This window comes from Saimiri boliviensis, chromosome 10 (assembly GCF_048565385.1).
Source record: "Saimiri boliviensis isolate mSaiBol1 chromosome 10, mSaiBol1.pri, whole genome shotgun sequence".
NCBI classification, from domain to species: Eukaryota; Metazoa; Chordata; class Mammalia; order Primates; family Cebidae; genus Saimiri; species Saimiri boliviensis.
Window position 1 is genome coordinate 69,291,290 of NC_133458.1, and position 27,677 is coordinate 69,318,966.

Here is a 27,677-nt window from a genome sequence, read left to right on the forward strand (position 1 = left end):
GATTATATGATCTATACTGTTTTTAATCCGGCTTTTTTACTTCAAGTATCTTAAGGTTACACTTAAAATATCTTACAGTATTACCTATCTTATGTATTTATTTCATTCTTTTTTCCTATTGTATAGATGCAATATTATAAGTGCCACAGTTTACACGTGTTCTACTTTTAAACATATAGGTTGAGTCCTTTCATACTATGAACTGCCACAGCAAGTATCCTTGAAGAAATATCTTTGTAGATAGAGCTATAGAACTAATTCCTATAACTACTTCCTCCAGCTGGATCAGAGAATATATACATTTTCAGTTTTGATGGATACTTCCAGTTTATCAATGAGGTTGCTAACAGGCTTACAGAAAGAGTTCTGTTACTTTACCCATTCATCAGCAGTATTTGAGGATAGCTCTTTTCTTAGTCTCAGCAACACTGTGTATCCTCCAGCTTTGGGTGCTTGCCAGTCTGATAGTTTAAAAATGACATCTCTTTTAAAAATGTATTTAATTATGAATGAATTGAAGCATCTTTTCATATGCTTAAAAGACATTTCTATTTACTTGTGAACTATATATTCATATCCACTGCTCGTTTTTATGTAATGAGGAAATCATAGGTTTTAATTTCAACATTAAGGAAATTAGTTCTTTTCTTTGCCATGTATATTGCATTCATCATTTTTAGTCCAACAGATTTTTTCTGAGTCACTAAGTCACTACTTTATTTCAGGTTAGCTGCTGGAGAGACAGTCATGAAGAAAACATAGTCTTTGTACTTAAGGAGTCCAACATGGGAAATAACATACAAAAAAAAAATTACAGTGTATTGTTGTAAGCATAAATAGAAAAGAGGCAGAGCGAAAGAATGATGATTAACTTTCCTTTTTGGGTAGCAAGTAAAAGTACTGACTCACTATGGGGGCTGACATCCTAACTGAGTTTGAAAGATGAATAGGTTCTCATAGATGAAGATAGACGTTGGTAAAGGCATTTTAGACAGAAAGAACATGTGCAAGACACGATGTATTCAGAGACCGCAGTAGTCTATTTTGCTAGCATGTAAGAAACATGATGGGGGCTGGAGGCAGAAGCAGAGGAGATGTGACAAGAAAGATGGGCAAGAACCGGGTATCAGAGGGCCTCATAGCCTGTCCTGTACAGCTTGGACATAAGCTCCGTAAGGGATTTCTAACAGGGGAGAGACCCCAGCAGATCTGTTATTTTTAAAAAAGTGTAAATAAAGGATTGACTTTGGCTAAGGGGAAACCAAAGAAGGTCAAAGACTGGATGGCAGACTGTTGAAGTCTCCCAGGCAAGGGATGTTGAGGACATAAGCCTGTATATGGCAGGGGCCATTGTAATAGAGAGAAGACGACAGATTTGATAGATTTTAGAAATACAACAGACAGGATTGGTGAATCAGTGATGAGGGATCACTCAAATTTTAGGTTTGTATGATTAACCAGTTACAATGCTAGAAATGTAAAAGGGAAGATGAAAGGATGATAAGGAGTTCAAGAGCAGCCTGGTCAACATGGCAATACCCTGTCTCTACTAAAAATACAAAAATTAGCCAGACATGGTGGAGTGCTCCTTAATCCCAGCTACTTGGGAGGCCTGAGGCATGAGAATGGCTTGAACCCAGGAGGCAGAGGTTGCAGGAAGCTGAGACTGCACCACTGCACTCCAGCCTGGGTGACATGGCAAGACTCTGTCTCAAACAAACAAACAAACAAACAAAACACAGATTGCTGTCCCCCACCCCCAGAGTATCTGATTCAATAGGTCTAGGGTGTAACCTGAGAACCGGCATCTTTAACAAGTTTCCAGGTAATGTTGATGCAACTGATCTAGGGACCTCATGTTTGGAACCATTGGTTCCTGTTATTTGCCTAATTAAAATATAAAACAATGTGTATTTAACAGGAAAATTCTTGATTACATAACAGATAATTAAAATGGTAGCTTCTTTTTTTTTTGAATGTAAATTGTTTTTAAAGTATCCTTATTTCAGATATGTGGATAAAGTTCAATGAAGTCATAGTGTAGTCTTACAGAAGTATCACAATACATTTTTGTTTGTTTTAAAATTTTGAAACCTTGTTTTATGATTAAGTTGTATTTTAAGAAACAGTATTTTCATATGTAATGCTTAAGGAAAAAAAACTGTTATTCTCTTTAAGCTACAATCTAGTATTTCTGTTTATACTCACTATAATAATGATATATCATTATAATATATTTGTATATTTTTAAATACTATAATCTTCTATATTTTAATACTATAACATATTTAGATATTATTTACATGAATTGATATTTTTAACATTTAAAAATATTTTCTGAGTTGCTAGCTGTATGTATAGCCTGATCTTTTGAGAGCATAATCCTAAAAGCACCATCCTTCAGTTATGTGTCATAAGAAAATGATGTTGGAGATTTGGGGGGCTGAGATATAATATTTAAAAAATAGAAACTGGTAGCCAGGCACTTAGGTAATGGACTTCTTAATTTTTTACTCTAGTCTTCATGTTATTATTCAATACCTTTTCCTGAATTGCTTGAGCTGAGCCAACTTTCCTTTCCTTTATGCCTCGTATATAGCTTTTCCAGTTTATCTTATGTACTGTTATGGCTTTATATGCTATTTATATTCATTGATGATTTCTCAAATTAGTGTACTGAAATAAGAATAATGAATATGCTTCCAACTCAGAATCTATTCCTGCTTGTGTCCCATGAGATTATAAACTCCTACAGATGAGAAAAGTGTCTTAAATCATTTTTGTAGCATCTATACGTGGCACCTGGCCAAGTCCTTTTCACTTTTTTGTAGGAAGCCAATAGATGTTGAACTGACAAACCTTAATTTTTAAAATCTTCAACATAGAAGAAACTCATTTTCTCTTTTGTCATATCCACAATGGGAGAAATTTCTCCCCCACGTTTCCAGCACTTGTGTATTCCTTCCTCTACACAGAAGGTGTGGCTTGGCTGACTGCTGAAACCCTGAATTCCTCTGGGCCATCTTTCTTGTCTTAACCACACTTCTCCTCTGTGTCTCCCATTGATGAGTTGGCTAAGGCAGGCCCACTGCTCATTCTCTTGTTTCTAGTTCTTGTCCATGCTGCTACTTGGTTGGTTTCTTTGCCAGTCCCTCTGTGTGTCTCTTCCCTATGGTCTAGATTTGGGATTAGAGACTTTAAAGCAGTACTTCCCCTGTGAAGCTTGTCCTCATCTACAGATTAGGTTAGGTTCCCTTTATGTAACATCCTTTACCTCTTCCTTATGCATTCATCATCATCATAATGATATTAATTATTAGCAATAGCTAATAACTATTAGCAGTAGCTAAGATTTTCTAGGTGTGTATTGGATGCTAGGTAAACACATCATATGCTTTGTAAATACTTCATACTTCACATGCATTTTCTTATGAATTCTTCACAATATCCATTTTACATACCAAGTAACTGAAGCTCAGAGAGATAAATTGTAACACATCTGATAAGTGGTAAAACCCAGGCTGCCTTATCCTAGAGCCAGTAGGCTCTTAACATTCCTGCTTCACAGCAAGTGGAAGAAATCAGGGACATTAACTGTCACTCCTAAACAAAGTTAATTAGTCACAGATCAGAAATAATATAATATAGCTTGGAGGCAGGAACAGTAAACTCTTACAATTGGTAATTTGGGAAGCGATGCCTTTCCTGGGCATCCATTCTGCATTAGATAACCTTCTGCTTCAGTGTTTCAAGGCCTGCTGTGTCTGCTTCTCGCTCTGCCCTCTCTGTGAGGAACTCTGAAAGCGGGGAGTAAAGGATAGAGTGCATCTGAACTACATCTTGAACCACTGATAACATTTTTTTAAACTAGGCAGGCTCACTTCAGAAACATGCATTCAAGTTTTTATCAAGGTAGTATATCTCACAGCAACACAGTCAACAAACAGTAAGGAAGCACTTGTGATGAAAAGCACTGCCAGCAGTGTGGAGGCAATTTCTTGGTTTGTTTCAGTTTGTCTTCTAGTTATTTCCCAGAAAAGGCTGAAGAGAAGTAAATGTTTTGAATTCATGTCAGTCTGAAAATGTCTTTTTTTTTTTTCTCTTTTACTTGAATGACAATTTAGCTGTGAATAGAGTTGTAGATTAAAAATTATTTTCATCAGAACTGGAACTTCTAGCATTCTCTTCTGTCTCAGGTGAATTTCTCTCTCTGCCTTTGAAAGCTTTTCATGTTTTTCTCTTGATCCAGAATTTTATGTTGATGTGCCTGATTTCTTTTTCTCTAAGTGTGTTGGATAGTTTGTGGGCTCTTTTGGTCTGAAAGTTCCTGTGTTCCTCAGCTATTACTGACACTAGTATTTCTTTGATAATTTTTACCTCTATTTTCTCTGTTCTTTCTTTTTAAAACAATTTCCTCCTTTACTCAAATTGGTCCTTTATATCTGTTTTCTCAGATGTTTCCCATAGCATTGTCTTTTGTCATAACTTTTAAGAGACCTAATTTAACTTTAAACTCTCTTTTTTGCATATTCTTTTTTTTTTTTAACTGAGTTCTACATAATTATTATATTTCTCTTTTTTAGCTTGAATTATTTCCTTTGGGATCAACTTTCCTATTTATTTTCAAAGTCTGAGTTTTCTTTGTGTGTCTGGTGTTTTTGATTATCTATTTAGATTTAAAATAGAAGGCTTACATAGCCATTGTGTGTTTATTGGGAGTAATTAGGACTATGTTCTATGTTCAGCTGGCTCTTTCTCTTCAGTAGAAATTCTGACTGGGAACTTTGTATCAAAATAGGAAAGGGCTTGGGTGGATTTACTGGCAGCCTTTATGGGGACAGATCCTTCAAATCTCAGAATGAGGTAGAAGCCTTAGCTTTTCAATTTATTATTTTTTTTAAGTTCCTTTGCCCCCTCATCTCTTTTTTTTTTTTTTTTTTTTTTTTTTTTTTTTTTTAGTTTGTTTATCATTTCTCTTGGAGAGGAATCCTAAGGTTTTCTGTTTTGTTTTGTGGGCAAATTCTAGCATCCTACACCTCTAACTGCTGGAGAGGAGAGAGGAATAGTGGTGGAGGGGGAGTGGAGACTGGTACAGTTTATCCTATATGTGAACTTATAGTTGGATCCTTTTTCAGTCCTGTTTCTCACTCCTGCTGTTCCAGCTTGATTCTAAGTAGTTATTGTCCTACTGAATAGCTTCCACCACCTTTGTGCCCCTCTTATGGTTTTATTGGCTTGTTTTTCCATCAACCTGTTCCCATTTACTGTCTGTCATCTAGAGATGTCAGATGTTTTGAGCTGCCAGCTGCCTATTTTTATAAAAAAAGTTTTATTGGCACACCCATGCTCATTTGTTTGCATATTGCTTGTCTGTAGCTGCTGTTGTGCTACAGTGGCATAGTTGAGCAGTTGAAACAGAAGACAGCAGAGCTGAATAGTTGCCACAGAGACTCTGTGATATGCAAAGCCTAAACTATCAACTCTTGGGTCCTTTACAGGAAAAATTTACCAACCTCTAGTAGAAATGTTTTCACATTTTTTATTTTCTTGGGCTCAAACTTACTAGCTTTGCCTTCTCACCCTCTTCTCTTCATAGATACGGAATTAATTCATTGTAAGGTTCTCTTATAATTCAGTAAGATCTGCGGAGGCATATATGCCTCCTCAAGCCTCCAAATGTCTACTGCCTGCCTGTTTTGTTCTCTTGAACTGGAAAGACAGAGTCCTCACTCTTCACTCTGTAATATACTGATGGTCTGCTTATTGATTATTGTCTTCTATGTATGGCCTTTTAAGGTGCAACAGCCGGGATTCTGTGTAATTCCTCATTCCTTAATACAAGGCAAAAGTATATAGTTAGGCTGCAAAAAGTGTTTGTTGAATGAATAAATTAATATCCTTATGTTTTAATTTTCTTTTCAAAGTGGTAAGGAACAGGTATTTTTTTCTTCTGAATACACATTTAAAAGAGTCTTTGCCTATGAATAATTCATTTTTGCATCCTTTCTCAAGATTAGGTATTTAAACAGTGGTTAATATTGTAGGGAATGGAGAGGAACTTGTATTCTAGATGCATGTCAGCCTACTTATTTGCATTCTACCTCATTCTACTTATTTATCTGTTTTTCTTTTTTTTAAACTGAGTAATGTAATATTTTTTTCTTCACAGTGTTGCATTATTTTATATGTTAACAAGCTGGAGCTTAAGTAACTATATGTTTTGTAACTGAGAAAATATCTGCATAATGATCCAGAGTGTTTTAGGAGAAGTATATTTCAAATATTTTTCAAATGGGATTTTTCAAAAATATGTCTGACTGTGTGAAATAATTGTAAAGGATGATTCTGAAACAGAAGAATTTTTAAATAGGAATAAAAATAAAATCTGAGTTGAGTGGTTGTTACTTTGTTTTCTTGTGTATTTGTGTTTGTGTTTTTCTTCTTGACCATCTGTTACTTAAAATCATTTCCCACATAAAGAAAGATGTACTGAGTTCTTAAAGAAATTATTTTGATAGTAGACATTTTCATTGGAGTATATTTGTCATTTCTTGTACTGCAGTAAATGTGTTTTCTCTTGAGTCATGGTGTCTTTAATAGTACCCATTTAAAATTATAGCAGTTATGTGAAGTAGAGACAGCACCTGAATTATTGGCTTATTTGGAAATTAAGCACATGGCCTATTTTAAGATCCTCTGCAGAAGAAGGTATAGAACATTTTTACTAGATATGCTTCTTTACCTATTATTTCCCATATAAAAGAAGCAGAATTGTGGACTTGTAGTTATTTGATTCATCTCTAACGAACCCTTCAAATACGTTAGCAAGTTTGTAAATGCAGAAGTTTGATTTGTTGTTTTTTTTCTGTGACTATATCTGATTATATATGTAGAGGAAAAGGAATGAGATATTGGCATCTTCCAAAAAAAGGAATGAGAAAGATATGTTCTTTGCACTTTGTGGATATTGAGCTTTTGATTGATACAGTAATAAAGAAATGTTCTTGGCCTCTGACACAAGATTTCACAGGGCTAGGATTCAGGGGAATGGGCAGTCCCTTGCATGCATCATTTCTCCTCTTGCTTTTCTGCTTGTGCTATGTGTGTATAAGCTTATGAAAAACAAATATTTTCTCAAATATATTGTATTTTACTCTATTAAACTTACACATTTTCCAAGAAATTATTTGAAATGGAAATGCCTAGAAAAGAGAACTGGTGTTGTTCATTTGTACAGTGTCATTTGTAGAAGAGTATAAGAGTTCCATAAAAATTTGCAAAACAGGAAAATGTAGTAAGAGGAAAATATCATTTGTATTATTTATGTTAGTACTCTCTAACATAACTTTCAAAGATGATAGAACTGTTCATTATCTATGCTGTCCAATACAGTAGCCATTAGCCACATGTGACTACTGTGTACGTGAGACATGGCTAGTGTGAAGGAGTGTAATATTTCATTATATTAAAATATTTTAGTAATTTTACTGTCTTTTTATAATTAAACACTAACAGATTTTAATTTTGTTTTACTTAATTTTTGATTCTTTTTTCTTTTCAGGGAAATATATGCAGATGATGAACATTCTTAAGCCAATTGCCTTTGATGTTATTCATTTCATGTCTCAACTATTTGATTATTACTTGTATGCAATATATACCTTTTTTGGTCGGAATGATTCAGTAAGTCCACCTTTAGAGGGAAAAAAATCTTTTAAAATTTACTTTATAAGTGTTAAAGTTTTTCATTCTCTCTGTAGAAGATACACAGAAACATTATTTTGCAGATTATGCATCAAATATAAAATTATTGATATCAGCTTTCTGTCTGCCTTATTACCTTATTTATATATTAATTTTAAGCTGTGGTATGATGAGCACATTCAAATTTTTGGCAGAAAAAGTACAACATCTGTTTTTAACCTTGAGATATTTTGGCAATGAAAAATGTACAGGTTACTTTATTTAAATCTTGCCCCATGTAAAATACAAAACAGTAAATGAGACATTTTAAATACTGGATAACAACCTTAGCAGTCACTAATACATTTAAAAGATAATGAAAAATATTTATTAAAATAATTGAAAATCTGAACTGACCCAGCCATCTGTCTTCCATAGAATTAATGTTTTCTGCACCTCCTTTTTGTGTTTCCAAAACTTTTATTGAATGTATCTTTTTCTACTACTCACAGAAAATAACACAATATTAGGCAGGTAACTAATTTAATACTTTAAAATAATTATATGGTTTTCACAGATATTTGGCAGTTTTCTGTGTAAAAACATTTCATTGAGTCCTATGAATATATAATAATATTACTTATATTTCATATCTTTTTAAAAATGCAAATTTCAATGCATAACTACATTCATTATGTAAATAGTTATATCCTTGCTGTGATCACAAGTATGTTAAAGACATAATCATTTTATATAGGCCCTGAATTTCTTGGGTTTTTAATTCTGAAAAATATTTCTTAGAAAGAATGCTAGTATGACCAGTGACAAAATGTTGCTGCAGAATTTATGTACTATAAAGTATGTATTAATTCACCACTCTGAATTTAGAAACTCACTAAATAAATATTAACGGAGGCAGACATTGTAGAGTTTTAGCTAATTGTCAGAATGTTTTCGTCTTGTACGTGAGTCTTACTTTGTCTTTTGGGCTATGCCACTAAACCAGTGCTGGCTAAGAAAATTCACAATAGTGGAAATATTCTGTATTAGCACTGTCCAGTATGCTAACCACTAGCCACACATGGCTGTTGAGCCTTGAAATATGTATGACTAACTGACTTAGGTACTGAATTCTTAATTGTATCTAATTTTAGTTAATTTATCTTTAAGTATAAATAGTAACGTTAATAGTATCCTATGGGACAGAACAGTTGCAGACCATATTATTGATAAAATATGTTAAAATAAGATCTTTCTGAAACTTTTGGGAACCGAATGTTTTTGGGCGTGATTTCCCAGCTGATTATGCACTGACACAGATTTTTTTTCAGAATGGCATTCATTAGTACCTGAGACATTTAGCAAAGTATATTTAGGTGCTTATTGTAAAATATATTGGATATTTGATTTAATGTTTGTTATGCACACGCTAATCTGAAAGTTTATATTTAAAGCATTTTCAGTTTTGTAAGACTTATTAAGAACTATTTATACTGAAACAAAAGAAAATCTATAAATAAATAAGTAGCACAAATAAGCACGTGTGTGTATAGTATTGAAGTGGTAGCTTTTAATTTCCTAAGATAATAAGCTTTTCAGGCCCAACAGAAATCATGGAAGTTTTTATACTCATAAATAAATATTCTGAATTGCCCCATTAGCTGTTGAATCTTAGTGTTACCAGGGGAGGGGCATTCAGGTAATGTGTAGAATGGGAAAAACGGGTTATATGATTGTATCTGCTTTTCTGTCAGAAGAAAGGAACTTGTGTGAGAGAATTTAGATAGATACTCCTTGTAGAAAAATAAGCATCTTTTTCTAAGGGGTTGTGGTTTCTAGAAATCATTGGTTGGGGACACAGTATATATATTAGTCCAAAGGATTGCTCCTATTGATACTAATTCCTCCAGAAACTACTGATATTCACTGAACTGCTTATAACGTACCACCTCATGCTCTATTTTTATATCTGACCTATTGGATTCTATTATAATATGTTACTCATAGCATTGCTTCATCTTGCCTTTTCCCCAGCTTTCCATTATTTACCTCTTAAGTTACATTTTCTTTGATCTTTCTGGTTCACTCTTTTTTGTAAAGACCATTCTATAACTTACTTAAAACAATAGTAAACACATAGTAGACACTCATGGTGTATGGACTGTTGTTCTAATTATTTGCCATCCCAGGAAATCTTTTGAAGGTTCTTACTGGACAACAGTTTGTGAGCCTCATTTAAGGTTACCTTTCATTAGGAAAACTGTTTCTTTGTAGAAGGTCTGTAAATAGGTATCTATATATTTAAGAAATGAATTAACTTCTAATTCCAGGTATGACAGACTAAGACCTTTCTAGATAATATTTCCTGCAGAAAACAACCATAAAATCTGAATGTTATGGAAAGGGCAACTATTTGAAGACATTGGAGAGTAAATGGAAGCAGCAAACAGACTCTGGTTGGACGTTCATGCTAGTCTGCAGATGGGAGAAAGGGGAGCTATGAAAATAAATTTTATCACCATGGCTTTTAGCTTAGGGCTAAGTGCAGTCCATGCAGCCCATTGGAGGCAAGCATGGGAAAACCTGAAGTCTTTATGGACTGGAGAATCAGAAAAGTGCACCCAGAAAACTTGGGACACTGAAGAGAATGGAGGAAGTGCAGAAGAAAAAAATCAAGTGAGGGGATTTTCAAATTCAGTCCACCTATATCTCAGACTGGGAGATACGTGATTCCATGATCAAACTGACCGCACCCCAGTGAAAGAAAATAATATATAAGCAGAGACCAGAGCTGCTACACAGGAGAAAGTTTATAGTTAAAGCTCAGCCAAGAAACTTATGTACTGAAAACAAAGGAAATGGTATTTATGGGAGAAAAATGACAGTATCCAGAATCTTCAGAATAAAGTCGGTGATACAATCCAACTTTACCTAACAGACACAGCACCAAATCAATCTAGTTTAAGATATTGGAACCAAGGGATAAGGATTTTAAATGAGCTATTATAATAATCTTCAGTGAAGTAAAACAAAATACATTTTAAATGCATGAACATCTTGGCAGAGAAATAGTAAGTCCTAGTAGTGACAATAATAAAAAACCAAAGGGAAACCCTAAAACTGAAAAATACAATTTCAGGAGACAACAAAAAAATGTATTCAATATACTTACTGGCCAAATGGACATGACAGAAGAAAGAATATGTAAACTTAAAGAAAAATAAATCAAAATTATTCATAGTGAAGAACATAATATTTAAAAGCAAAAAAGCCTCACAAACATGTTAGATTATATCACATGTTCAAACATACATGTAATTGGAATATCAGATGGATAAGAAGAGAGAAAAGAATGGGTCAGAAAAAATATTTGAAGAAACATTGTCCCCAAATTTTGCAGATACAAGATGCTAAATGAACAGCAAGAAGAGGAAGCATAAAGAAATGTCCAGCAGGTTATACTATGATCAAATATTTTTTTGAAAACCATAATAGACATATTGTATAAAAGGGACCAATAATCTAATTAACAGCTGATGTCCCATTAGAAAACTATGGTGGCTAAAAGAGAGTTAAACAATACCTTAAAGGTACAAAAGAAAAAGAAACACTGTCTATTCAGAATTTTATATCCAGTAAAAACATCATTTGAAAATGAAAGTGAAATTAAGATACTTTTATATAAAAAGAACAAAAAAACTAAGAATTCATCACAAGGGACATATAAGAATTCCTAAAGGAAGTTATTCAAACTGAAGAGAAATGATAACACAAGAAAACTTACATCTTTAGAAAAGAGTGAAGAGCACTGGTAATGGAGTCTACCTGTGAAAATTCAAAAGATAATTTTTTTCTTTATCCACTTACTTTCTTTATAAACCATAGAGCTGTTTAACACTGAAATCATAGCATAGTCTTCCTGGAGTTCATAATATATGTAGATGTATTATATATAAAAACTGTCACAAAGTATGTGGGGAGGGTATGGATGTATAAGGTTGCAAGATTTCTGTATAGCAAGATATCTGTATAGCAGCGATGAATATTATAATCCACAGAATGACCATGAAAAATAATACAAATGACTTTAACTCTTAGCCAACAGGAATATTAAATTAGAAATCTAAAAATATATTCATATAATTACAAAAGGCAGTAAAGGAAGAACCAAAGAGGGAAAACAGAAAATATAACAGTAGGTGGAAACTCAGCTAATCATTACATTAGATGATAATGGACTCAACTCTCCAATGGCAGAGACTGTCAGAATGGATTAAAAATAAAGCCCACACTAAAAAACAAACAAACAAAAAGACACACTTTAAATATAAAAAATCGGCTGGGCATGGTGGTTCACACTTGTAATCCTAGCACTTTGGGAGGCTGAGGTGGGAGGATTGCTTGAACCCAGAAGAACTCAAGCCTGGGCAATATGGCGAAACCCAGTCTCTACTAAAAATACAAAAAAAAAAAAAAAAAAAAAAAAAATTACCCAGATGTGGTGGCTTGTACCTGTAGTCCCAGTTACTCGGAATGCTGAGGCAGGAAGACTGCTTGAGCCCTGGAGGTTGAGGCTGCAGTGAGCTGTGATTACACCATTGCACTGCAGCCTGGGCAACAGAGTGAGACCCTGTCTCAAAAAAAAAAAAAAAAAAAAAAAAAATACACACACCAAGAAAACAAAAAAACCCCAAACAATTGTGCTGGAGATTCTAGCATTTGTCTTAAGAAACATAAAGCATATGAATTGGAAAAGAATGTAAGTTGTCCTTAATTGCAGATGATACGGCAAATCCTAAGGACTCCACAAGTAAGCTTCTAGAAGTAATAAATATGTTTAGCAAACTCCTAGAATATAAAGTCAGGATACAAAAATCAATAATAATGAACAATTTGAAAATGAAAAAGTTTAAAAAGCTTTACTTAAGATAACATCAATTTTTTTTTTTTAGAAATTTAACAGATAATTTATAGAGTTGTACGCTGAAAATATTAAAGCCTAGAAAGGGAATTAAAGATTATGTAAATAAATAATGAGATATACCACGTACATATAGTAGAAAACTCAATATTGTAAAGATGGCAGTCTTCTCCAAATGTGTAGATTCAGTATAATCCCAATCAAAACTGTAGCAATGTATTTTTTGAAGATATTTAGAAGTGTATTTTAAAATTGATACACAAAGCAAAAGATTCATAATAGCCAAAACATTTTTGAAAAACAGACTTAGAGGATTTTTATACCTGATTTCACAAAAACTTACTCCAAAGCTACAGTAATTCATAAAGTATGGAACTGACCTAACAGTAGACATATAGATCAGTGCAACAGAAATAGACACACTTACATGGACAATTGATTTTTGAAAAGGGCACTAAGGCAGTTCATTAGAAAAAATAGTTATTTTTAACAAATACTGCTAGTACACTTAGATAAGAGTATGAAAAGAAGCCTCAACTCCTTCTTCATACTATAAAAAGAATATAAATAACATTGTTTATAAGACCTAAAGAACTTCTAAAACTAAGAAACTTTTTGGAAAAACTAGGAAAAAATCTTTGTGACATCTGGGTTAGGCATATGCATCTTTGAAAAGATACAAAAAGCATGAAGCATAAAAGAAAATAATGATAAAATGGGCTTCCTGGTAGTTAACATTTGCTAAAGGAACAGAAATATGAAAAGTCAAGTCAGACTAAGAAATTTTTGCAAACCAGATTGAGAAAGGGCAGGTTTACACAAACTGCAAACAACTCTTACAACTCAATAAGAAACCTGCTTAAAAAATGAGAAGAGATTTTATCAGGTATCTGCATTGTAAAAGAAGATATCAGAATGGCTAATTAGCACATGAGAAGATGTTTGACATCACTGTCATTAGAGAAGTGCACGTTAGGAGCACATTGTAATACTTCTGCGCAACCACTACAATGGCTAGTTAAAAGGACTGACGGTATTAAGAATTGACAAGTTTGTGGAATCTTTTAGTGTGCTCCAGCTTCCATAGCAAAATATTGTAGACTGGGCTGCTAAAGAACAGAAATTTATTTCTCACAGTTCTAGGGACTAGAAAGTCCAAGATCAATGTGGTGGCCAATTCATTTTCTGGCAAGGTCACCCTTCCTGGCTTGTAGGTGGTGGTTTTCTGCCTGCATCTTCACATGGCCTTTCCTTCGATCATGTAGAAAGAGAGCAATAAGCTCTCTAGTGTCTCTGGTTTTGTTGTTGTTGTTGTTGTTGTTGTTGTTTTTTGAGATGGAGTTTTGCTCTTGCTGCCCAGGCTGGAGTGCAATGGTGCAATCTTGGCCCACCGCAACCTCCGCCTCCTGGGTTCAAGCGATTCTCCTGCCCCAAGTAGCTGGGATTACAGGCATGTACCACCATGCCCGGCTAATTTTTTGTATTTTCAGTAGAGACGGGGTTTCACCATGTTGACCAGGATGGTCTTGATCTCTTGACCTTGTGATCCACCCGCCTCGGCCTCCCAAAGTACTGGGATTACAGGCGTGAGCCACCGCACCCGGCCCTAGTGTCTCTTCTTAAAATGGCACTAATCCCACTGTACCAGGGACCCACCCTCATGACCTCATCTAAAGCTGATTTTATCTCCCAAAAGCCCCATCTCCAAATATGATCACATTGGGGGTTAGGGCTTCAACTTAAGGGAAAACACAAATATTTATTCCATGACATGGAACAACTAGAATTCATGTGCATTATGTGTAGAAATGAAAACAGTACAGCTACTTTAGAAAAGAATGTGGAAGTACCTTATAAGATTAAAAACATATCTGATATATGAATTAGAAAGTCTACTTCTAGTTATTTACCCGAGAGAAGTGAAAATAATATATGTCTAGATAAGGACCTTCACATGAATGTTCATAGTGACATTGTTCAAATAGCTCAAAACTGGAATCCAAATGTTAATTGAATAAGTGAAGAGATTGTACTGCATTCATACTACTAAATACAATGAAGCAATAAAACACCACAAAATACCACCAGACTCAACACGGATCAATCTCAAAAGCATTCTAAGTAAAACACATCAAACACAAAAGATTATATACGATGTTATTCCATTTATATGAAATTTTAGAAAGGGCAAAAACTACAGTGAGAGAAAGCAAGTAATGGATTAAGGGTGTGGGAAGGTGATAAGGACAAAGGGTATGAGGACATTTTTAATGGGGAAGGAACTCTTCTTTATATTATGGTGCTGGTTGCAAGACTGTATGCAACTACTAAATTCATCCAACTGTACTTAAAAAGACTGAATGTAATTTATATATAAATAATACCTTAATGAAAATAGAAGAAAAATGGATTTTAAAACCTAGAGAAAATAAAATGTATTATTATAAATTTGGCATATAAAATTAGTTCACGTTTTATTGCACAGTGTTACAACACAACTATTTTCACTTAACTCTCTGACACATGTAAATAATTTCTCATTCTTGTATCTCAAATGGTAGAGAAAGAGGAATAAATGTTCATTTATGCTTACTTGCATGTATAGTCACATTCATACATAATTTCTATGACTTAATGAAATATATTTTATAGCTTACTATTAATAATGTTTTTAATTTATTGGCTCATAGAGAACATTGTAACATTTTTTCAAATGCCTATAAGTATATATCATTACCTCTAAATTAAATTTCTTTTCATCAATGGAATCATCACACAAGAAGCTGACTAACTGGCTTTTCATGTCTTATTCTTACCCTTCTCATTTATGCTCTTGTGTGAAGGTTTTTATGAATGCTTTGGCTTTGTTATACGAATAGAGTACTATCTATACGGTGAAATGTTTACCAAGCCTAATAGAAAATTGTATTGATTTTTTAATGAGAATTTAGGCTGTTGCTAATTTGTATAAGAAAAATAAATGAGCAAAAATATAAATAACTTTACATTGTTCTGCTGCTACATGAACACAGCACAGCATACCTTACATACAACAGAGTGTAATATCTTTATCTAAAATCTTTAGTTTTGCAACTAAAAATAATGACTTGTGAGAAAAATTCTGGAGAACTCTCTCCTGATAATTCTTAAGATTGATAGATGTTAGTGTGCCCTGTAAATGCACACAAGTAAATGTTTCTTTGGTTCCTTTGAGATTTGAGTTCTTTGCTTGATGTGCTAGAATTTGTCAACGCAATATGGAAACCCTCTGAAGGCTAAGTATCTGAGTGAAAACTCATCAAATACTTTGGTTATTTTGAAGATGTAACATTTGTAAGATGATCTCTAGAACGATGTAACAAGCCTTTTTCTTTTTCAGTTGGAATCAACAGGACTCGGCCTTAGTAGTAGTAGACTAAGAACAACTCTCAACAGAATACAGGAAAGCCTTATTGATCTAGTAAGTAATAAATTGGAATCAATTCTTTTGGAGTATATAAAATGGAAATTAGCTATTCAGTCAACTTCATATAAATGTGTATCTGTATGTGTATTGAGTAGTAGCCAAGTCCTCAGAATTAAATGAGTGCATATAGGAAGTAAAACAGAGGTTGCTTATAGTCTGATCAGAGAGAAACTAGTATACATGAAAGAATGTGATATTGGGCATACATCAAACACAAGTTCAAAAAGGAGAAAGGCTTATGTGAAAAACTAATATTAGAGGAGGACTAAAGGAAGAAGTGACACTTGGCTAGACTTCAAAAATCAGGCATAGGATTAATGGGAAAGAGAAAAGTCTTTGAATTAAGGTATACAGGATAAGCAAGGGTCTTGAGGTGGGTGCAGCCCAAAGTCTGACAGATCTTATGATTGGGACACTGGTCTATGCTGCAGAGTTAGGTTGCAGACAGTGTTTGAGACACTTTATAAATGGCTTTGAAATTCAAGGAGAGTTTGGGTTTAGTTTGCTGTGTAGTAGGGAGCCTGGTTCTTGATGGTTGTCACAGGATGAAATGCATGTTTTAAGAAGATAGTTTAGACAGCAACACAGGGTTGACCTATAGTGTTTCAGCTAACATAGGCATTTAACATGAGAAAAACTTTTTTCTTGTGGTTGGTCACTTTAGCCAGTAATTTATGTTGTTTAGACGTTTCTCTGCATCTACTTTAATCCCAGGGTTCTCTGAATTTTCCTTTATTCCTTAACCTAACACAAACAAGCAATCATTTTCTTCCTTTTTCATAGGCTCTACATTATGTGCATACTTTTGTTATTGAAGCTTTTTTAAAACCATGATTATTAATTCTTTTAAAAAATACTTATTGCAACAATTGTTATATGAGAGGCATTGTTATAGGGCTGGGAATTCATCAGTGCACAGAAGAGATATTTCCTGTCTTGGGACTTTTATTTTTTTGGAGCAGAAAGACAAACAAATATATCATATAGTGTCAGATACTCATGAGTACTCAGATGAAACTGAAGTAGAGTGTGATAGGATGGGGATTTTAAACAGAGGTGTCAATAAAGTGAGAGAGGCATGTGCTGCTGTCTCAGGTGAGTGCTGCTTGGGCAGAGGAAATAACTGGTATCCTTCTTTCTTAACATCACATTTTAAAAAAATAGAGTGATACCACTTACCTTGGCACATAGCATTGCTTCAGTAAATGTTCATAGAGTAGATGAACATACTCCAGTACCTGAGTTTCTTGTTTCTTGGCTTAACTGGACTTGTTTTTCTTGGTTTTGGTATTCGTTTAATTCTTGATTTTCAATTTTAGAGTCAAGGCTCCTTATTTGACCCAGCCTTTTTGTTTTTGTTTTTCTTTCTTTTTTTGTTTTTAGTCTTTGTTTTGTAAAATCCATTAGCTTTCAGCCCCACTTGCAGTTTTCTGTGTTTCCATTTTTATTCTTCTTATTTGATACTTAAGTATAACCTTGAGTTTGAGATCTTACTCTCCACACCTTAGTCCACAGCTAAAGTTTTTCTTCTTTCTGACTGAAAGCCCCAAGATTGACGGGCCAAATTTTACCACTCGAGTCATTCACTCTGGCATTTCTGTGTCATCCCTGCTAGCTACTGTCTTGTGATCATCCAACTCCAGTCCTAGAGTTGACCCTTAAGATGTGAATTTCTGCTTCAGGTTTTGCCACATGGTGTATAATGAATTATTACTCATACGGATAAACATTGGTTTGTTATTTTAGAAAATATATTTGTCATTTATTAGACCTTGCTTAATCACAGGATTTTTTAAGCTGGTATGTATTAATTATCTTCACTTCATTAATTTGCATTTACATTGACAGAGTACATTAATTGTAAATTAATCATTTACATTAACAGAATACAGTAATTTCTTGCTGCTCAATACATTCTTTGGCTATTAAAATAATTTATAGCTTAATCAATCTGAAACCAACTAGATTGAAGTAATATTTTTCCTTATATTTCTCTTGCATGTCAGTTAAAATCTTAATAAATACTTTTTGGTAATTTTATTTTCTCCATATAGATATTCTAAGTTTTACTTCTCTTTAAGCTGTAAAAGGCAAAATGGAATCACTGTGGCCTTAAAATGGCCACCTGAAATAATTTATCATATAAATTCAATGTAAACTAAGAAAATTTGTTTGTCACATCAAATAAAAGTTTAAGAAAAGTTGTCTAACAGAAAAAGTAAGAAAGGAAGCTGGTATATGTCATAGTGACAGCAGAAATGTGAATTTTTAGTTACCCATTTGGTAATGCTAACTAAATTCTTTAAGACCTTTAGCCAACGTTTTTATTTTGAATGATTTATTGATTTATTTTTGAGACAGAGTCTTGCTCTGTCACGCAGGCTGGAGTGCAGTGGCACGATCTCGGCTTACTGCAACTTCCATCTCCCGGGTTCAAACTATTCTCCTGCCTCAGCCTCCCGAGTAACTGGAATTACAGGTGCCCACCACCATGCCTGGCTAGTTTTTGCATTTTCAGTAGAGATGGGTTTACCATGTTGGCCAGGTTGGTCTCAAACTCCTGACCTCAGGTTATCCTCCCACCTCAGCCTCGCAAAGTGCTAGGGTTACAGGCATTAGCCATTGTGCCTGGCCCTTTAGCCAACTTTAAATCTTTGACAATAAAAAGTACTTTAAATTCGTCCAGAAAAATTCATAAATATGAAACTTCTTTGGAGTAGTACCTTGGTGGCAGGAAAGGCTAAAAAAATGTGACTTTCACCATGAGAATAAAGGTGGTTAAGGTTTCATTTCTCAGTCTTTAAAGGGTTACATCCTTTACTTATTGTACTCATGTAAACGGAAACACCTAGTTTAAGAGCTTTTTAAGTACGCAGTAAGCACATACCATTTATTTATGTCATCTTGACATTTTCATGACTCTCTTGTTCTCTTCAAATGTGTTTTTCTAAACATAAACACAGAACTTTAGTCTTTAAGCAAATAATTATCAGAAATTTTATTCCTCAAATGCCATGCATACAACTGAGAACAAAGGAAGATATTTTAATGAAAACCTCTTGAAGTGGGGGCAGCAATTCCAGTGATCTAAAGAACACTTTTGTGAAAGAGCTCCCTGAGTAGAAGGGACCTCAATGCATATGTGTTGGAGGCACTAAGGAGGTAGTTAGATAAGTACTTTTTGCTCCTCTTGTCATAAGAGAGATAACTGTATTCTCTCAGGCTGTAGATATACCCTCTCCTTGCCTTCCATTATTTTCTAGAGTTACCTCCCTGTTCAATTCCTAATTAACTAGTTAGTACCTAAATTCAGAGAAACTTTTAGTTTTATAAATATGTTGTGTATGTGATATCTAATCAGAAAGAATGAAATTCAAAAGTAACTGCTGTGGTTAAGTGTGTGGTATTCATGGGATCCTTGAGCTATTTTGAGTTTGAGATTGTACAATATTGTCAGAAAGTTCAAATCAGATTCAGTGTAATGATAAAATATTTTATAAGGAGAAGTGTTCGATGCTTAGGAGTTTTGCTATACTATTCAAGCATAATCTTCCAAGTTTTTACTCACAGAAGGGAACTTCTGTGCTTATTTAATCTGTACAGCATTCCTGCATACCTAGTAACTGTCAGCTTCTGCTTGAACATCTCTAGTATTGTTTTTTGGGAACTCATAACCACCTAAAGCAGGCCTTCTTGCCTTAAGTCTGCCTGATAGAATGTGCTTTGTTATGATGTAGCCAAATATGCTTCTCTCTTGAACTATTTTCTGTTATTTCTATTTCTACCCTTTTTGGACCACATTGACCAGCCTAGCCATTTTGCACAAGTGAGTCATTTCTTCTCCCAGTTGCTTTATTCGTTTTACATGTTTCAGAGTTTTAGGTCTCCTCACCAGTCTCTGACTTGTTCTGAAATAGGTGTTTACAATGTGAAGTAAGAAGAAAATTGAGAGCACTGTAACAGGTATTGGAAGCAGACAGAAAACTAGGACCTATGTGATGAGGGTGCAGATGGGATACAAGATAGTTGGATAGCTATCTTTATTACTAATTCATTCGACAAAACATATTGCATGCTTAGGTACTTTGTGGTAGACTGATGTTCCCCCGACTGGAGGAGGCAGTTAAGGAATAAAGATCTAATTTAACATCAGATTATGTTGAGATCAATGAAGAACTAGGTGAGAAGGACAGAGAGGGAAAGGGTGCAATTTTATTTGGGCAGTTAGAGAAGATCCCTCTGGGAAGGAACACTGAAGCAGATCCCTAAAGGAAAGAGGAGAGTGGGCCACCCTTATTCAACAAAGGTTTATTTCTTATCTGTTTGTTGAACACTATATATGGTGCCAAGCACTATTGTAGGAATTAAGGATACAATTGTAGCAGAAGGCAGGGAAGCCAGACATAACTGCCTACTCATGTGGAGTTTATTTTCTAGTAGGGGGAAGATATTTTGGGGAAAAGTGTTTTAGGCTAGAGTCAGTTATAAACAGGTAATATCACGGCAATAGGTTTCGTTTTTTTCCTAGAAGGAATGGATTGAAGCTTTAAAACCAGAGTGTTATGATCACATCTTTATTTGAGAAAGTTCACATCACTTTTGTAGAAAAATTGAGCCAGTTAACTATGTGGAAACTGGGATAAAAATATAGGAGAGGTTAAAGACAGAGCTCTATTCATGGACTTTTATAATAGTCCAGTCAAGACTGCTAAGGAGTCTGCAGCCTGTTTAAATAACATCAGGAGGGAACAAACAAGAGAGATGTCTGTTTAGGCATGTTTTACTGATTGGATGTGGAAGGTGAGGAAGAAGGGGAGTCATGAATGACTATGGTTCCTTACTAGGTTTGTACCAGTAACTACCAGAATTAAATAGCATAGACAACCTATTGGTGCCAAACAGTATTTAATTTTGTGAATTCTTATCTTCCCCCGCTCCCTGCCATGGAGTAGGGTTATTTCCTTTCTAGAGGGAAATGAATAATGGAGATATGAGATTGACTAACTTGCACGGTTCCATGATCCTACTTTTCTCTAGAGGAAGCACAGTTATTCCCAGACTAAGTTTTAAAAATGCTAACTGAGTAATTAGAGATTGAAGAGAGATACTGTCTTTAGGAGAAGATAGGAAATAAAAAAAGAACTAGAGAATTAAACCATTTTCTAACTTGAAAGATTTTGTAATTTTTATTTGCATTTTGCTAAATTTATAGGACTAAATTGTACTCCTAGAGACTTATACATTTGATGTCTCATTTATTCATATGGAAAATAATTGGAGATTTGTTACTATAAAGTTGCTTTAAAAAGTAATGTAGCTTTATATTTTGTACACTTTTAGATTTGTTTACATCCAACTTTTGTGCTAAATTTTGAGTGTCTTTTAAAGCTGTTTTATTTGCATTTAAACATTCAGTTGTGCTGTCTGCCTACTCACATGTTCTCACCTTTAAACTCCATAATAGAGATAATCATGGAGTGTTTTCCATACTGAAAGTAGTATGTATACTGCTGGGGCTGTATTATATAATGTTTAGCATCTCTTCTAACTCTGTCATTCTATGATTCAATCAACATTAAAAACTTTGAGTGGGGGCAGGGGTTAACTTGTATTCAGGCTAACTTTAAAAAACATAACAGCACTTTTGTACTATGAGCTATTGCTTAACTTACATCACTTGTATTCTATTTTTTCTTTGTAAATTTATCTTATAGAACTTTTTTCAAAATGTAATGAATGGAGTTTGTTGCCATGTCATTACTGCAAACCTCTATACTTAACCAAAAGTATAATGTCCATTTGTAATTCAAGCTCATTGTTATTAGAAATATATTTGATTATAAAAGTTATTAATAGTCTTCACAGTGAAGTGACTCTGGATTATACTGTCATCAGCGATGTTAAGATTCCTATGGTGTCACTACCTCTAACTCTCTCCTTTGTGCCCCAGAAAAGAACAATTAAAACTCTCTTTCTCTAAGGTGTAATGCAGCAACTATTCATAAATAACTGTTACGATGATGTCAGTATTCAAAACAGCCTTCTTTTATGCTTGCTGTACAAAGGGAAACTTATTCACCGAAATGTATCTTTATTGAAATGTTTGGAGTTATTGGTAACTGTTAAACTGGCAGTCTTCTGCTACTCTGTCAGCCACTCCAAGTAGCCAGCCTAGCACATCTTTATCCATGATCTCAAGATACTTCCACCCTCCTGGAAAAAAAAAAAAAGATAGCTAGTGTGCCAGTGAGTTGAAGTTTTCGTTAACGGTTTGTTAAGAGCTTAGAAACAATTGAGTCCCTTGCTATCTACTGAGAAGTTGAGTAAGTGTATCTTTGAAACTCTTCCTTTGCCAACCTGTTTGTTTATATTATAGGATATGTTTTTATAAAGTCCAAGAATGTACATAACTCATATCCAGGGCGCTCCTTGCCTGGCATGAGAATACCTAGAAAAGTAAATTAGTAGTGAGAAGATTTCTAGTGACTATATCATCAGATGAAAGTAAAACTGAGAAATTTGAAGTCTGATGAGTTATGCTGACCACAGATTAGACTGCGTCACTCCTGTTGACTACATGGCTATGTACCTGAATCCGTGGTTCTCTCCTGGATGGTGCTGAAGGGCCCAGCACCCCCTGCTCCCCGGGTATCCCTTTCCTTTTGTTCACATTGACTGTCTTCCTTCTTATCAGTAGTCTGTCCCCAGACATATATGGTACAGTTGGCTCTTTTCCAGTTTATAACTTCATTCTAGTCCTGCCTTTTTGAGATGATATACCAAGGTAACCTTGATTAAAATTTGGGTGTGAGATGGGTAATCAAACCATAATTTTGGATTTTATCAGTGTGGTTCTCAAGGGGTAATCATATTTCTCTCATTAACAAGTTCTTGAGGCCCATCTCACTATTGTCTCTATGAAACATCTGTCAATTCATAAAGAGTCCTTGTGTTGGCAGACTTTAGGTCATGCACAGATGGTGGCATATAGAGTTGGCTGATATTATATAGGCTTATTCTCACTTAGGATTAAAAAGGAGGTTCCAGTAGTTACAAAACATGAAAGCAGGATAAAAAGAACTGAAACTAAATGTAAGTAATGTATGCCCCAAGAGTATTTTAATTGTAGTTCTATTTTTGTCAAAATCAGGTAGTTTATTACTGTTAGATTTGCTATTCCAGGTTGTATGTGTATTCTATTTTCAGGAAGTTTCAGCTGATCCTACTGCCACGCTCACAGCAGCAGAAGAAAGAAAGGAGAAGGTGCCAAGTCCACACCTCAGTCACTTAGTGGTTTTGACATCTGGGGACACACTGTATGGGTTGGCAGAAAGAGTGGTAGCCACGGAATCCTTGTAAGTTGTTCAAAACAGTTGCATTGCTATTAAATATTTAAGAAAGTTTATGAAAGTAAGCATTGTTTAATTAGACTTCTAATTAGCTGCACACATCTACCACTTCTAGATATCACTTATATGTTTCTGAGAAGTATATTTCTAACACAGATTACCACTTGATTTTTTTAAACTGCATGGTTGGTTTTCCATTATAGAAATGGAGAGAAGGAAACCTTTTAATTTTCAGTCTTTAACAACATGATCCTTGCTTTAAGTGCAACTTTAAAAAGCATTATACTATGCTTCATATTTTCCTAGAGAAAATGATTCATGATCCTAGAGAAGCTGTAGTTACAGTGTCAGTTTAGCGTTAAGTGTAGTTGACCCTTGACATCAATGTTTCCTGGCCTTTATAAATCCCCAAAGTTATTAATACAGTTAATGCATATGACTTCTTCTACACTTCTATAAAATGTAGTCCAATATAACCTAAGAGTTGCTGCATTAATAACAAAAAGCAGAAAAAGACAGTGCCCAGTTGCAGTGCATCTGCAGGCAGTAGTTCAGGCTCCTTCACCAGCCCAATGATTCCCATTCCTGGACCCAGCCTCCAGTACTTGTCGTTCATTTGTAATACTCAGCCAAGTTACAGTTTGCTGCCTGGTAGGAATGTTTGGGTTACTTCTGAAAAGTGTCAGATGTTAAATCTGAGCTTTCAAGAGTCTGTTGTATATAACTGAATGAGATCTTTAAAAGAAATCCTTTTAAAAATACCCTTGTATTCTTTTGCAATCTGCTACTCTGGGCTCACATCTTACAGTTGAAGTACATGACTCTACACCTCATCATAACTTGCTTGGCTCCTTTGAAGTTGCTCTTCTTTTACCTCAACTTCCATTCAGTCATAAACTCAGCACTATTTATTGTGTAGATTGTAAATGAACATGTCAAGTGGTAGTACAGGGTCATTCACTAAAGTGAAAAGTAATTTTAATTGTTAAAAGTTTTGCTCAGAAATGTTAAAAAATGCTTATACAAAAACATGACAGGCTCTAAATCCCACACAGTTTGTTTACACAGTGGGTTATTTATTTCCTTTAGGGTATTCTTGGCTGAACAGTTTGAGTTCCTTCAGCCACATCTGGATGCTGTGATGCCTGCAGTCAAAAAGCCCTTTCTTCAGCAGTTTTATTCTCAGGTCAGAGATGGTCTTGTATGTCATTTCAACTGTGAGCAAGAGAGGGCTGTCACAGATTAGATTTTTTGTTTGTTTTTAAACTAGAAGTTAGTCTTCAGAGCCCAGAAGAGCCGGATAGAATATTCATTTATTCACTCATGAGTTCCTGCATTACATACATAATATCGAGTAGCTCACGTAACTTTTAGACTAGTGAGAGAGAGAACACCAGTTAAAACTATTAAAATAAAGCATGGTAAGTGCTTTGGTAAGGGGAAAGTGCCATGACAATGTTTTTAACCCAGACTGGAGAAGGAGAGAGGCTCTGGGTGGGAGAAGGTCATCTAGAAAGGCTGTCTAGAGGAAGTAATGTTTAAACTGGACCAGCAAGGTAGAGAGGGTGAATGAGGGATGGATTCCAGACAGGGAATAGCATGTGTGAAGACCTGAAGGTGAGAAAGAGCATGGTGCGTGCCAGCAGCTGAGGAAAGCTCAGCTTGTTACAGCAGGGAGGAGGGCTGGGGATGAAAAAGATGGCTGGGGTAATCAGCAGGGGCCACTACCAAGTAAAGCACCCTGCTTCGGGAGTTGGACTTTATTTAGAGGGCATCGAAGCTCCTGGAGGGTTTGAAACAGGTGAGTGGCATGGTCAGGTGTGTGTTTTAGAAAGAGTTTTCTGGGGGCATTGTGAAGAAAGGATTGTAGATGGCAGTCCTAGATACAGATAAACTCATTAGAAGGCTGCTACAGTATTGCAGGGGAGAGATGATGGAATCCTGACATCATATTGTGGGAGTGGAAATGGAGAGAAATGGAAGAATATGAGAAGTAATTGCTACGCTCCATGAAAAGCTCTAGTTCTTTTACAGTTGCAGTGTCTAGGGCCTCAAGTTTATTGAATGTCTCCAAATTATGTTTTGAGTAAGGCCTTTGCCCTCAAATATTTAAAATATTTTCATAATTTAAATCTCCAAATATATAGTGTTTTATTTTCAGATATGATGTATACTGGAAATACGCAAATATTCTTTATCAATATGATACTTTTAGAAAATAATTGTTTTCATTTCTGTGAAATTTATTTCAGACAGTCTCAACTGCCAGTGAACTACGCAAACCAATTTACTGGATTGTAGCTGGTAAAGCCATTGATTATGAACAGATGCTGCTCCTAATGGCTAATGTGAAATGGGATGTAAAAGAAATTATGTCACAGCACAACATATATGTAGATGCACTGTTAAAGGCAAGTGTTCTGGGAAACACCTTTGCTAAAGATCAGTCTACTAAGAGAAGTGTTCTTTTATTGCAGTGCCTCTAAAATATAAGATTATAGTTACTACCATATTTCTAGCATTGTGGTATTAAAGCCCCTGAATTGAAATAGGCTTACTTTCTGAATTTGTCTTCTATTAGATCTAAGAATGCATCATAGATTTATTGGCTTTGAACACTAATTTACCATTTTGAATTGTTGTATGCTGTGGCTGACTTTCATATTATGTAATCTCAGTAGCCATCCCTATAATGACAAGAAGATATTTCTGTTTAATTAGAAATGATTTTGTAGTTTAGCATAATATTCATTAGCAAGAGACCATGCCTCTGATTATTCCGAGGAGAAATCACACTACTTTTGCACACAAACACCCCTTTGCAGCCAGTGACCTGTGTTCATAAGTTTCCTGGAAATAATTGTGGTTCTTTTTTTTTCATTTATGCATGAATAGATAACTGTAGATCACCTGACATGTGTCACACACTGATAGAAGTCCTGGCAGTATAGCTGTAAATTCAGGAACTTACGTACCCTCAAGGAATTTATATTCCAGGTCAGAGATAGCAGTAAACAGATAAACTGAGATAAAATGTCAGATGATGAGTAATGCTGTGAAAAAAAACAAGATCATGTGAAGAGTGAGAGAGAATGCCAGGATGTGGGTGGAAGAGGAATACCATGTATTTGTGGTGCTCAGAGAAGGACGCTGATAAGGTGAGACTGGAGATGAGGCCTGAGGGAGTAAGGAAATAAGCTATGGAAAGAGCATCTGAGAAAATGAAAGCAACTTTAAGAAAAAAATTTGTTTTCATTTTTGTCAATGAAAAGAAAATTGTCCCTTCATAAACTCCTTACTTTAATCTAATTTACACCATCATTCTTACCTGCTTAGATCAAGTCAACAAATAAGAGCCTAGGACATCTGAGAACCAGTGCACAGAGTAATAGATTTAAAATGGAGATGGTAATGGAGTTCTTCAGTCCCCCAACTCCCTGCAATTTATGGTCCTCTTCTGGAGGCCTAGGTTAAAGACTTTGAGGCTGTCTCCAAACTCCAGGTCTAATCATGCCAACATCAGTCAGCAATTGCTAGGAATTTCTATAGAGATCTTAGCAGGGAGTGACACCAGCGGTGCTCTATATTTGCCACTCTGGAATTCAGAGATCATTGACCTTGAAAAATAATTAAAGAAAGAACTTGGTTTCTAGAGTAACAGGAAATTTCAATTGCAGATTTTCATTTGGAATGTAACAGATGAATGTAATTTATAAATACATTCTTTCTTTTTAACAATTCTGTTTTTGAAAAATTGAATCAATTTTTATGACATGCTGTCTTAGTCGTTTGGGATACTACAAAAAAGTTCCACAGACTTGGTGGCTTATAAACAGCAGGTATTTCTCACAGTTCTGGAAGCTGGGAAGTTCAAGATCCAGATCAAGGCTCAGGCAGATTTGGTGTCTGGAGAAGGCCCAATTTCTCATAGATGTCACCTTGCTGTACCTTCACATAGTGTAAGAAGCAAGGCAGCTATCTGGGCTTTTTAAGGAGGATGTAAATCCCCTTAGAGCTCTGCCTTCAGGACCTAATCACCTTTCAAAGGCCCCCAACTCCCAACACTGTCACCCTGGGATTAGGATTTCAACATACAAATTTAGGGAGGACACAACATTCAGACCATAGCACATACTAACCATGGTACTTATAGGGGTGCAAGAAAAAAAAAAAAAAAGACTTACTTGCTCAACAAGTACACATACTATGAGGAGGCTGCTTCTTTCAGTTATTCGTCATTCCACTTGTAAGAAAGAAC

At 35.0% G+C, this 27,677-nt stretch overlaps 1 protein-coding gene across 6 annotated transcripts in view; it reads left to right on the plus strand.

Moving 5' to 3' along the window:
- VPS50 (VPS50 subunit of EARP/GARPII complex) overlaps window positions 1-27,677 on the plus strand; it is a 163,876-nt gene that overhangs the window by 85,185 nt on the left and 51,014 nt on the right. For all 6 annotated transcript variants that reach the window (XR_012512115.1, XR_012512116.1, XR_012512117.1 and 3 more), the window contains exons 21-25: window positions 7,562-7,683; window positions 15,984-16,064; window positions 23,277-23,425; window positions 24,509-24,605; window positions 25,672-25,830. Coding sequence is in view for 1 of the 6 variants with exons in the window: in XM_003921207.4 (XP_003921256.1) it covers window positions 7,562-7,683; window positions 15,984-16,064; window positions 23,277-23,425; window positions 24,509-24,605; window positions 25,672-25,830 (608 nt within the window). In the remaining 5 variants the exon portion in view is untranslated. The remainder of the gene's footprint in view (window positions 1-7,561; window positions 7,684-15,983; window positions 16,065-23,276; window positions 23,426-24,508; window positions 24,606-25,671; window positions 25,831-27,677) is intronic.